The sequence below is a fragment of the Bufo bufo genome, chromosome 1 (assembly GCF_905171765.1).
Source record: "Bufo bufo chromosome 1, aBufBuf1.1, whole genome shotgun sequence".
NCBI lineage: Eukaryota > Metazoa > Chordata > Amphibia > Anura > Bufonidae > Bufo > Bufo bufo.
In genome coordinates this window covers 293,980,830-293,994,877 of record NC_053389.1, presented here as the reverse complement: position 1 = coordinate 293,994,877, position 14,048 = coordinate 293,980,830, and the positions used below count along the sequence as shown (strand labels likewise).

Sequence of the window (14,048 nt, the reverse complement as noted above, 5' to 3'; positions counted from 1 at the left end):
GAAGATACCAGGACCACACAGAGGAGAAAGGGAGCTGCTGCAGACGGGAACAGGCCCAGGTGAGCATAATGTTTTTTTACACAACATTAATAGAGGGGGGGGGGGTGACATGGAGGTGGAGAAATGTGACATGGAGGGGGAGAAATGTGACATGTAGGGGGTGAAAGGTGACATGAAGGGGGAGAATTGTGACATGGAGGGGGTGAAATGTGACATGTAGGGGGAGAAATGTGACATGGAGGGGGAGAAATGTGACATGGAGGGGGTGAAATGTGACATTGAGGGGGAGAAATGTCACATGGAGGGGGAGAAATGTCACATGGAGGGGGAGAAATGTGACATGGGGGAGAAATGTGACATGGGGGGGTGATGTGACATGGGGGAAAAAATGTGACATGGGGGGAGAAATTTCACATTTCTCCCCCTCCATGTCACATTTCTCCCCCTCCATGTCACATTTCTCCCCCTCCATGTCATATTTCTCCCCCTCCATGTCATATTTCTCCCCCTCAATGTCACATTTCTCCCCCTCAATGTCACATTTCTCCCCCTCAATGTCACATTACCCATCCTTTTTACATCACCCCCTTTGTGTCACATTTGTTCCCCCCCCATGGCACATCACCCCCCCATGGCACATTTCTCCCCCTATGTCACATTTCTCCTTCTCCATGTCCCATCACCCCCCTATGTCACATTTATCCCCCTCCATGTCACATCACCCCTATGTCAAATTTCTCCCCCTCCATGTCATATTTCTCCCCGTCCATGTCACATTTCTCCCCCCTCCATGTCACATCACCCCCTCCATGTCCCTTTTCTCCCCCTCCATGTCCCTTTTCTCCCCCTCCATGTCACATCATCCCCTCCATGTTACATCACCCTCTCTATTTTATATCACCCCCACGAGTTCTGGTGGGGAAGGGGGGCGCCAAAATGTACCTTCGCTTGTGTTGACAAAAATGCTTGCACCAGCCCTGAGAACAGCCCAAGCAAATATACATGCTGGAGATTGTAGTTTCACAACAGCCGGAGGGGCAGAGGTTGCTGACCCCTGCCCTAAATTGTCACTTTTTCATTTGTGGCAAAACTACAACTCCCATTATGCCACAGTCGTGAATCACTTCTCTGTAACATATATATTCTGTACGTGATATATGATGTGAAGCATGTCAGTCATTTCTAATATTTTGCAGCAAAAACCATAAACATTAAAAGTAGAAATTAAGTAGAAAAATTAAAAAAGGAAAAACAATAAAAAGAGAAAAAAAAAACAGCAAAACTGTTTTTCAGAGCACACATTTCACTATAAACACACATATTGCAGCAATCATATTCTTTGTGAACAGTGGATATGCAACAGATGGTGACAGTGCCAAACTGGAGCACTAAACACAAAACCCTAATTAAGGCTGCATTTACAATATAACCAACAGTGAAAGGCATATAATGACAATGAAATTACTGCCTTCTGTAATTCTAACATCATTATCTTTCAGGAAGATATTTGTTGACACCTAGTATTATTTTGCATATGTAACATTTCACATTGTAAAAGCAAAAAAAACCTCAATAAATACCTTAACAGTGAAGCATGTCCTCTAAATTTTAATATCAGTATACAATATAAAAAGCATCTACTATACAACTTCTATTATGAGAACGGAGAGAACTGCACATGCTGGACATCTCACAGTCTTTCCCTGTTGTATGCAGAGGCTGAAGGTCATCTCATCAGATGGGGTGTAGGTTTGGGAGGACAGCTCACCGTGACATACCGTAGGTGTGGGTCCCAGAGATAGGACCTGCACCTATTGACATGTAGCTTATGGTATATTGAGAAATTTCCCAATTAAAGGATTTCCCTAAAATTGGTTCCTAGTTCACCTTAGCCCTGTTGTGTGAAAAGAGCAATGTAAGCTGGGCATACTGCTCTCTCATATCCAGCATCTGCTTTCACAGTACAGACATGCAGATAAATGGATGCCTAGGTATACCAAGAGTAACTGATATAGGGTAGGCTCACAATCAAGACAAGAAGTCCTTTCCAAGCAGTAGATGAGCACCACTCCTGGTGACTCTCAAAGCACCTTCTCTGCAGATCTCTACAACAGAAGAAAGAACACACATTGCTGTGTGGATTGTTAGGAATTTTTATATAGTACTCTTTCTGTAGAATAGGGACCTTCCTACGTATGAATCTACAAGGATTTTTTCAGTCTACACAGGAACTGTTGAATGATTGGTAAAAGATAATATTAGAAAGCGGATTAGTGTCTTGCTAGACTGAAAGACCTAAGTGATGCACACTCCTAACTAGAGATATGCAACTCAGTGCAATATATACAAAGTTATACTAATGTTTTCTATAGATATAGTGTGTTTGTCACTGTGTATATATGTGTAGTGTCACAGTGTATATATGCATGTACTACAGTATATAAGTGTGTCTAAATTCAAGCTTTCCAAACTGGCTCTCAAAGCTCAATCTATGAGCAATATTACCTATATGAGTTATTCAGATATCTCAGTCAATATCAAGTGCAACATTGAAGTAGTAGTAAAATAAAAGCATTAAAACCCTTCCTTATTGGGACATAACCAAAAAAAGGCATGCCAGTTATAATGTATCTCCCCATCTGAAGGGACATTTTATGGGGCAGAATAAAGAAGGACCTGTACTAAGAAGCAGTGGGCGGTACGAAACATGTTCAGTGTGTTCAATATTATAATCACTCTTTTTGGACTGTCATGGCCATTACTGTATGAAGCATTATTCAGCACCTAGGATCCTGTCCACATAAAATACTATCAGTCCAGTTGCTCTGACTTAGTACTATTGACTTTGTTACATATATTGTTGATTTGTACCTCTAAATAGCTCATATACAATAAAGTAATATAACTCGTAGGGAGAGCATTAAGAGACGGTTTGTACTGTACACTATTCAGCACACAGGATTTTTGAGGGTCCAGTGCACTTAGCCTTCTATAGTGTAAGGTGTCCCTGAGCGAGCCACCATGTAAGGAATATATGTGCACATACCTAGTAAATGACAAAATAACCAAGAGAATTGAAAGGACGAGCTATAAGTATATTAAACCACAAGCCATAAATAAACAAGACGTCTTGTTAATTTGTCACACTGATCTGAGGTCATTGCTGTTTATGTAGGGATAATAATTACCTATTAGTTCACTGAAATTACTGCAGCAAGGTAAAAATAACTTAACTGCATAGTGCAATAAACCCACTATTTTATCTCACATAGTAATGTGACTACATGATATTCAATATTTTAATCTAATTTCCACCAGCCAAGGTATCTAAATGTATCATTAACTATAAGGTGGCCAAATACCTTAGAATGCTCTTTCGGCCAACAGTTGTTCCTTTTGACCCCTCCTCCCATACACATCTATGCTTGGATCATCTGTGTGTACATGTGATCTAAATATGGAGGCAAGCACACTGCCAGACACTTCTAGCGATGGCTTATCTCCTGCATGTTGAAATATTGTTCTTCTTGGCCATCCTTCTTTCCGTTGTAGCAGAGTTGGGACAGCCCCATACACATTAGATGGTTGGACAGTCCACTTAAACAATTTTTTTTTTTTTTATAATATTTTACACAAAGGTAGGCTTCAATGTTTAAGATACCTCTATACTGGTGCCAACACAAACATATGTTACAGACAGATATCTGTGGAAAAGCTCATGTGCCATGTTGGAATGTTGTTCATACTAAATGACTAATCCTGTCAATTGAAGCTCAGAACGGGCCACGGGTCAAAACAGATTGATTAGTGGTTTTTCATTTTAGAGCAATCTTCACAGACAAACCTTGAATAACAAGTTGTTCATAAAATAGTCATCTATAGTCACTGATGTATGCTTAGTTTCGACTTTTCATTCAAAGCTATGTAAGTAAAGTGGACATTAGAGATTGGCCAACCACTATAAACAATGAAGAAAAGCTTACATTTGCTAATGTAATGGACCACAAAGTCATCCTTCTATCATTTCCAGTTTGGTCCTAGCATGCAATTATGCCCTATCATCAGTGAGAGGTACTTAGCTTTATAACATTATTTCTTTATACATCTGATGGCCTCTAGGCTAGTTGTCATCTGAACATATTTGGGTGTGGCATAATCAATTACCGATGGTCTAAAAATGGAGCTTGAGTGGACCTTCAAGGCTTTCCAATTCATGTAAACACTATCACATAGATAAAGCTTTTATATATTAATAATTCAAATCCAAAGTGACAACTCAGTGACATCAAAACTCAAACATTATATAAAATAGGTATGATTTATAATTACCTATAAGGCTATTTTCACACTAGCGTTTTCAATTCCGCTATTGAGATCCGTCATAGGATCTCAATAGCGGAAGAAAACACTTCAGTTTTGTCTCCATTCATTGTCAATGGGGACAAAACAGAACTGAACGAAACGAAAATTTACTTTCAATGGTGTTCATGACGGATCCGTCATGGCTATGTAAGACATAATACAACCGGATCCGTTCATGATGGATGCATGTGGTTGTATTATTGTAACAAAAGCATTTTTGTAGATCCATGACGGATCCACAAAAAACGCTAGTGTGAAAGTAGTCTAAGTTTTAACCCACATCACTTGATATAAACCATCAAAGCTGTAATGAAAATTGAAGTAAGAAATTGGGAAACGTTGCTTAATAGACAGTAATCCCTTACCTTAACCCCATCGTTCTTTTTGTTACTGCCACTCTTGCCTCCTAAAAAGAGGAAGTAGACGGTAAGAAGACCCAGCCCAGGTGCCACAAGGATGCAGAAGATCAGAAGAAGCATAATGAACTGTGCTTTGTCTTCAAGTAGAGAGTTTCTAATAAGTTCTGACATCTATTAGTGGTGTCATTCATTAGGTGTATAGAGTTAGAATTTGAAACTCTGAGATCTTCTTTCTGTCATCTATATAAGCATCTTAGACATGGTCCTGACCACTTCTGACTAGACAACCTCACTAAATACTAGACAAGTTCCTTTTGCAGTAATCACATTCATTTGCCATAAACCATTTCCTTTATCCAATCATCAGATCAGTTTTATAGATCCATAGAGGCCTCAGTTCATTATAAATTAGACTCCTTCCCCATGTAGACTTGTAAGACACAGCTCTGCTCTGTTGGAGATGAGGCTCATCTCTACGGGCAGTTTTGTTTCTATATTTCCAGTCTGTGCCTCTGATCGCCCAGCCTTCCCTCTTCTCTAATAATAGCCCTAAAATGCTGTAGTCAAGTATCTCGCGAAGACAGCTGCACAAGTGCATGATGAGCAGTTGTCCTTCAATATGTTTCACTCCCTCATACAATCCTTAAGTGTGTCCCAGCAAGTTTCATGGCCTACTTCCAAAAGGAATACCTAATGGGGGAGAGGAGAGCAAAGGACTTTCGGAAGCAGGAAGAATTGTGTTAATCTCTTCCTCCTTTAGGACTAAACCTATAATTAATTTTCATATCATATTATCAAGAAAATAAAAATATAATTACAGAATCTATAAACTATTTAATAAAAAATAAATAAACACATTTGTAGCAGATGAGATAAGAATAGTTAAATGATCTTCTCTTAAGAGTTTCTTTTTTTGATCAATTTTGAGTAATGTCCTAACCAAACATGAATTAGCATTCTTACCAAAATATTCAGTAAAAAGGTGATAGAAAAATTGCCTGAATGATCAAATTAATAAAATATATTACATGTATAATCAAATGAATGGTTTAAAAGGGTGATAAGGGAATAGAAAAATAAAATTCCCCATTAAAAGTGCCCTGTCTGACCCGGGAAGAAGTACAGCGGCGTTTTAAAAAGATTAAAATAGACAAATTGCCGGGATCAGATGGCATACACCCCTAAGAGTATTAAGTAATGTCATAGCCAGACCCTTATTTGTGATATTTAAGGACTCTATGCTGATAGGGAGTGTTCCACAGGATTGGCGCATAGCAAATAAGGTGCCAATATTCAAAAAGGGTCCAAAAACAGAGCCCGGAAACTATAGGCCGGTAAGTTTAACATCTGTCATGGGTAAACTGTTTGAAGGTTTTCTAATAGATGCTATCTTGGAGCACCTCAATGAAAATAAGCAAATAATGCCATATCAGCATGGCTTCATGAGGAATCAGTCATGTCAAACTAGTTTAATCAGTTTCTATGAGGAGGTAAGTTCTAAACTTGACCGCAGCGAATCAATGGATGTCGTATATGTGGACTTCTTCAAAGCATTTGACACTGTACCGCATGAAAGGTTAGTATATAAAAGGAGAACGCTTGGACTGGTGGAAAATGTCTGTATGTGGGTGACTAACTGGCTTAGTGATAGAAAACAGAGGATGGTTATTAACAGTACACACTCAGATTGGGTCACTGTCACTAGTGGGGTACCTCAGGGGTCAGTATTGTGCCCTATTCTCTTCAATATATTTATTAATGATCTTGTAGAAGGCTTGCATAGTAAAATATAAATTTTTGCAGATGGCACTAAACTGTGTAACGTAATTAACATGGAAGAGGACAGTATACTGCTACAGAGGGATCTGGATAGATTGGAGGCTTCGGCAGAGAAGTGGCAGATGAGGTTTAACACCGACAAATGTAAGGTTATGCACATGGGAAGGAAAAATACATGTCGCCAGTACATACTAAATGATAAAACACTGGGTAACACTGACATGGAAAAGGACTTAGCAATTTTAGTGGACAGCAAACTAAGCTGTAGAAACCAGTGTCAGGCAGCTGCTGCCAAGTCCAATAAGATAATGGGTTGCATCAAAAGGCATAGATGAACTACAGTACCCTGAAAGATTATCAAAATTAGGGTCATTCACTTTAGAAAAAAGATGACTCAGGGGAGATCTAATAATCATGTACAGTATAAATATATCAGGGGTCAGTACAGAGATCTCTCCCATCATCTATTTATCCCCAGGACTGTGACTGTGACAAGGGGACATCCTCTGCGTCTGAAGGAAAGAAGGTTTGTACACAAACATAGAAGAGGGTTCTTTATGGTAAGAGCAGTGAGACTATGGAACTCTCTGCCTGAGGAGGTAGTGATGGAGTTCACTAAAAGAGTTCAAGAGGGGCCTGGATGTATTTCTTTGGAGTCGGGAAGGATTTTTTCCCCCCTAAAGTGTGGAAATTTTTATTTAATTTTTTTGCCTTCCTCTGGATCAACTTGCAGGATAACAGGCCGAACTGGATGGACAGATGTCTTTTATCAGCTTTATAAACTACTAATGTGTGTGTCATTAAAAGATATCGACAGTATCCCCCATAACAGTGACCTCTACAGCACCCCGCCCCTTTAACAGTGAACTCCACAGTCCACCACCTCTTAACACTGACCCCCCCACAGTGACCTGCCACTTTAAAATTCGACCACCACAGCAGCCCATCCCCTTAACTTTGACCTTCACAGCAGCCCGCCCCTCTAACAGTGAGTTTCACAGCACCCTACTCCATTGACAGTGACCTCCTCAGGGGTCCGCATCCTTAACAGTGACCTCCACAGTACCCCGCTGCCTTAACAGTGACCTCACAGTACCCTGCTGCCGTAACAGTGACCTCCACAGCAGTTGCCCCTTTAATAGTGGCCCCTGCCCCCTTAATAGTGACCTTCACAGTGTCCGCCCCTTTAACAGCCACCTCCACAGTGGCCTGCCCCCTTAACAGTAACATACACAGTGAACGCCTCTTTAACAGTGACCTCCACAGTGCCCACCCCTCTATCAGTGACATCCACAGCGCCCTGCCCCTTTAATGCTAGGGCTACACGACAAAATGTGTCGCGCAACATTTTGTCTCAACAATTTTTATAATAGGCTATGGTGTCGCACTGCGACATGTGACATGCTGCCACTGCGACACGACAGTTGCAAAAAATCCATCCAAGATGAATTTTTCTGCGACTTTCGCGTCGCAGTCGCAGCATGTCACATGTCGCAGTGCAACACTATAGACTTATTATTATAAAAATTGTCGCGCAACACATGAAGCAGTGTAGCCCTAGCCTAAAGCTGACCCACAGCAGTGAAGAAAAATGGCTGGGTTGTTATGGAAACCTAGAGTAAAACTGTGTGTATGTGGAGACTAAGGGCCTGCGAGCCTCTATTGGCTGATAAGGGACATGTAACCGTGTGGATATGAAGAGAAAGACTTGCAGGCTTGTATTGGCTAATGCAGGTCATTTTTTGGGAATTTCTCAGGAACGGTACATCCTAGTGATCTGTAACCCCCCACAAGATTTCTTTCCAGGTAGCAAGGGATGTGTATACCAAGTTTCGTTAAAATCGACGGTTGCGTTTTTGAGTGATTGCGGAACATACATACATACATACATACATACACAGACACATATATATGTCCTTCTTTAAATATATAGATGTTACTATGTAAATAAACAGCACCACTCTTATTAATGGGCTGTGCCTGGTTTTGCAATTGAGTCCCATTACTTGATGTATACTAAACTGTAATACCAGACACAACCTTGGAGAACAGTGGCAGCCCCTTTTTTCTGTTCTCATAAAGTTGTCTGGAATAGAAAACCTATTCTTAAATATGCTTTTAGAAAGTTTTGAGTTAATAGAGGGAGGTCAGGAACACTGGTCAGGAATGCTTCATACCTCTAAGACAATTCGTCTCGAAACCATCGGTCCACCCTATATAAATGTATGCTTTAATACAACATAATTATATATACTGTAAACCGCTACTGGACTCTTATCATCCAAATCATTCCCTTGAAGAAGAGCAGGGACTTCACAGAGAAATCAAATACTCTACCACTTGCATTATAGCTTGCTAGTAGAATGGCCTTCCAAAGCCACATCTTATAATGGCCAAGGGCCCAGATCTCTCTCAGTCTAAGTGTGGAACGTCTTGCCAACAGGACATCACACAGCTTTAAATGTATATTAAGGGAAAGAAGAAACTAATAAGGTTCATTCGTACAGATTATCACTTACCTGAGAAATTCCGAGTTGCCAGCATTGTGGTCAAAATAGCACCCTATTGGAGATAAAAAGTGACCTTTGATTATAACAGTAAAAAGCACTTGAAGACACAGTTATAGGACAACCTTTATGCAAACCATGAGGACAATGTGACTGCTATATTTATGCTCTGTATAGCTGATGAAAGATGCAAAAAATGTGGATCTCATAATGTGAGCTACACAGCAGTGCTGGAACAGGAAGAAGGCATTATAGGACACCTGCCAGAAATTAGTTGTCAGAAAATTGAAAGGGGTTTGAATGTTTTTTACCTCTCTCTAAGGGCTCATGCACACAACCGTATGCCCTCCAAGACATACGGTCCGTGAGCGGGCCATATGTCCCGGAGCGGCATACATCGTGCGCACGGGAGTGCACATCATAATAGGTTACTATGATGCTGTGCGCATCGGGCCGCCCGCGGGACTATTGTCCCGCACTCATATGATATGACCTATGATGCTGTGCGCTCCCGTGCGCACGATGTATGCCGCTCACGGACCGTATGTCTTGGAGGGCATACGGTTGTGTGCATGAGCCCTTAGAGAGAGGTAAAAAACATTCAAACCCCTTTCAATTTTCTGACAACTAATTTCTGGCAGGTGTCCTATAATGCCTGAGAATGTTGTACCAAGTAAGAAAAATTTAATTAAGCTGTGTAATTTGTGCACTCTTTAATGATGTACTGGCAAAATGAGATGGTCGGCAGAGACCAGGTTGCAGAAATTAATTAAATATAATTGGAAAAGGAAAATGTTATTGAATTCATAATAGATTTTTTGGGGGCTATGCAATCTTACAAGGATGGTAACAGTTGCATGTCCCTTCTCTGACTGGCCTACTAGCTTTACCCCATGTTCTAGAATAAAAGTGACAATATAGGGTGAGATACATAGCCTACAAACTGAAAGTGTCTCCTTACATGTTGTTACTGGAGTATAATAGTTTACGGACTCCTTTGACTAAAGTGATACATTTACTGTCTGATACTTGACATTGTTGGTGTTGATCCAGTGTAAATAGAGTCCACATACAATAGTCTTTATTGCTCTGCCAAATCTGTAAATCTGCCCGGTTGTGATTCAGTGGTCACTGTTTCATAATTAGAACACACCATAAAAGGAAGAGATCAAAGGGAATAGATGTCCGGGATTAGCGTAAATGTCACAGGATGTAGAACATTCATATTGTCTTTTGTCTATCACCGAGGCTTTCTAGTACTATTCACTTTAGATATACTTTTAGCATTAGATTGAGGCTGAAAAAGATGCATTCAGAACTTGATAACATCAGTGGTGGTTCACGGGAAAGGTCTTCTACCAATGTCTGGAACAAAGAAATCATGACATTGAACCTGAAGACTCCATTTGAGGTCAGATGTGGATTTACAGCTGCACAGGGGCCTTACAAAAAGTCATAGTGCTCTCTGTAGAAGAGTACACTCCTTTTCAACTATGTCTCACCATTACCAGTGGATTGAGATTTTTGGAGACCCATGAATGAGGTGATCTGCTGTCAAAATTAGTTTCGGGTGTGATTTAGTCAAATTCTGTTTTCACTTTCTCATTATGTGGTATTGAGTCCAAATCGATGGGGAAAACTAAAAAAAAAAATATTTTACCACAAGGCTGCAACATAAAATGTGAAAAAGTAAAAGGGTCTGAAGACTTTCCAAATGCACTGTATATGGCAATGAGTAAATGGATTACACTGCGTGCAGAATTATTAGACAAATGAGTATTTTGACCACATTATACTCTTTATGCATGTTGTCTTACTCCAAGCTGTATAGGCTCGAAAGCCTACTACCAATTAAGCATATTAGGTGATGTGCATCTCTGTAATGAGAAGGGGTGTGGTCTAATGACATCAACACCCTATATTAGGTGTGCATAATTATTAGGCAACTTCCTTTCCTTTGGCAAAATGGGTCAAAAGAAGGACTTGACAGGCTCAGAAAAGTCAAAAATAGTGAGATATCTTGCAGAGGGATGCAGCACTCTTAAAATTGCAAAGCTTCTGAAGCGTGATCATCGAACAATCAAGCGTTTCATTCAAAATAGTCAACAGGGTCGCAAGAAGCGTGTGGAAAAACCAAGGCGCAAAATAACTGCCCATGAACTGAGAAAAGTCAAGCGTGCAGCTGCCAAGATGCCACTTGCCACCAGTTTGGCCATATTTCAGAGCTGCAACATCACTGGAGTGCCCAAAAGCACAAGGTGTGCAATACTCAGAGACATGGCCAAGGTAAGAAAGGCTGAAAGACGACCACCACTGAACAAGACACACAAGCTGAAACGTCAAGACTGGGCCAAGAAATATCTCAAGACTGATTTTTCTAAGGTTTTATGGACTGATGAAATGAGAGTGAGTCTTGATGGGCCAGATGGATGGGCCCGTAGCTGGATTGGTAAAGGGCAGAGAGCTCCAGTCCGACTCAGACGCCAGCAAGGTGGAGGTGGAGTACTGGTTTGGGCTGGTATCATCAAAGATGAGCTTGTGGGGCCTTTTCGGGTTGAGGATGGAGTCAAGCTCAACTCCCAGTCCTACTGCCAGTTTCTGGAAGACACCTTCTTCAAGCAGTGGTACAGGAAGAAGTCTGCATCCTTCAAGAAAAACATGATTTTCATGCAGGACAATGCTCCATCACACGCGTCCAAGTACTCCACAGCGTGGCTGGCAAGAAAGGGTATAAAAGAAGAAAATCTAATGACATGGCCTCCTTGTTCACCTGATCTGAACCCCATTGAGAACCTGTGGTCCATCATCAAATGTGAGATTTGCAAGGAGGGAAAACAGTACACCTCTCTGAACAGTGTCTGGGAGGCTGTGGTTGCTGCTGCACGCAATGTTGATGGTGAACAGATCAAAACACTGACAGAATCCATGGATGGCAGGCTTTTGAGTGTCCTTGCAAAGAAAGGTGGCTATATTGGTCACTGATTTGTTTTTGTTTTGTTTTTGAATGTCAGAAATGTATATTTGTGAATGTTGAGATGTTATATTGGTTTCACTGGTAAAAATAAATAATTGAAATGGGTATATATTTGTTTTTTGTTAAGTTGCCTAATAATTATGCACAGTAATAGTCACCTGCACACACAGATATCCCCCTAAAATAGCTAAAACTAAAAACAAACTAAAAACTACTTCCAAAAATATTCAGCTTTGATATTAATGAGTTTTTTGGGTTCATTGAGAACATGGTTGTTCAATAATAAAATTAATCCTCAAAAATACAACTTGCCTAATAATTCTGCACTCCCTGTATAGCACATAGTAATAAACAGCCTGTTAGCCCAGCTCCCCATACCTGCGATTCTGTCCCCACACACAGGTACGGGCACCAGGCTTCTTCACTCCTCCCCACTGCTGCACGCCATGCTGACAGGTGCTGGCAGCGGGGTTCTTAGCTGTGGTTTGCATTACTGCCACCAGCATTTCTCTCCTGGCTCTGAGTTCCTTGTGTGTATTTAGGGGGTGTCCGGGCGTGTCTCTCCTCCCTTTGTGAGGCAGACTGCGCACGTCCTCTATCTTCCCCTGCCTATAGCTGGTCAGCAGGAGATATTTAGAGGTGTCTCCTTCTACAGGAAGGTGCCAGAGCAACTTAGGTTCCTAGCTTGTCTAGTTTCCTGTTTGAGCGAAGGTGTTCTGTTGGATCTTGTCATTCTGTGTATCGGACTTCAGATTATGTTTTACGGACTTTGCCTGATTGCCTCCTGCCCTGACCCACGTTTATGGACTTTGCCTGACTGTCGCCTGCCCTGATTTCTGCCTTTGTACCCTGACTACACTTTCGTCTGATCAGCCTTTGGCCTCCCAGCATCAACTATGTGTATTGTGTCACCTGGAAGTCAGCCCAGTGGGTTCACTCTCTGGTCCCAATTCCCTCGTGTTCCAACTCCTCTCTGAGGTAGCACCTGGTACACACCTCAGTAAAATCTCTCCTCATCATCAGAGGTATGGTGTGATGAACAAGGGATGTGCTTAGACATCGCCCTCAGAGGGAGTTGGTCTCGTGGAGTAGCAGGTTCTCACCCTCTGGTCATAACATAGCATGTTTAAGAACATACTTCAGTGTCTGCTATTATTTCTTAAATTAAAGAAACAATCCCCAAATTATCACTTTTTACTGGCAGCTTTCTTCTTCTCTGTCTTCTGAACTGTAAAATGGCTGCCACTATTTTGAGTGATTCATGTGGGAAAATTCTTGAAAGTTATGGATTTACTGAAATCCATATCTATTTGGAAATTTGCAACAAATTTGATTTGTGCCAAATCAATTTGCTGACCTCTAATCAAATTTAGTAGAAGAATAGTAGAAGAATAAGTAGAAAGAATTTTGAAGAATTAGAGGCCCATATGCTCTTTTTGTACAAGGGCCTTCTGCAGTCTGCCTCCACCCCTGTTGTAGGGGTGCCATTAGGGCTATTATGGTACTACTGTTAGGTGTCTAGTCTAAACATGAAAAGGGGCTGTTGCTCCTACTGAATGCTTGCTACTGTAGCATACAGGAGCTTGTGATTTTTTCATTAGGTAAAAAGAATGGCCCATTCTTCATTATTTGTGAACATGAGGCTGGCTAGTTTTATAAAATTGAAACTACACAGGCTTCAGGTCAGAGATGAACATAACTGTGGTCAATTACCTCTTACTGTGCTCCTTGCTGACCATGCCTTTCCCGCTAAAGAATCAAAGCTAACTTGCTCTTCTATGGGCCCTGACCACTCTTTCTATTGGGCTCCTGCACTTCTAATGTTGGACCTGGCATTTCCAAAACTTGAAATCTTGCTACTGGGGATCTGACACTCAGAACCTAAGCTGTTTCAGAGTAGCTCTGGTGCTGAAAGTCATCGACAGAACTACACAGCTCCATCCATTGTGTAATGGATGGAGTTGGTTACTTTATGGCACATACACTACACAGTGCCATTGAGATAACTGATGATTCTGAAGATGTGGCTTGTTTTAGATTCCAGATATAGAAGACACTCATCAGCCC

The 14,048-nt window shown here is 41.1% G+C and overlaps 1 protein-coding gene across 1 annotated transcript in view; it reads right to left on the bottom strand.

The window, feature by feature from the left end:
• The window catches only part of CAMK2A (calcium/calmodulin dependent protein kinase II alpha), a 331,715-nt gene that overhangs the window by 39,483 nt on the left and 278,184 nt on the right, over positions 1-14,048 (bottom strand). The window contains exons 12-13 of the mRNA XM_040440682.1: positions 9,020-9,062; positions 4,728-4,768 (exon numbers count right to left, since the gene is read on the bottom strand). Coding sequence (XP_040296616.1) covers positions 4,728-4,768; positions 9,020-9,062 — 84 coding nt within the window. The remainder of the gene's footprint in view (positions 1-4,727; positions 4,769-9,019; positions 9,063-14,048) is intronic.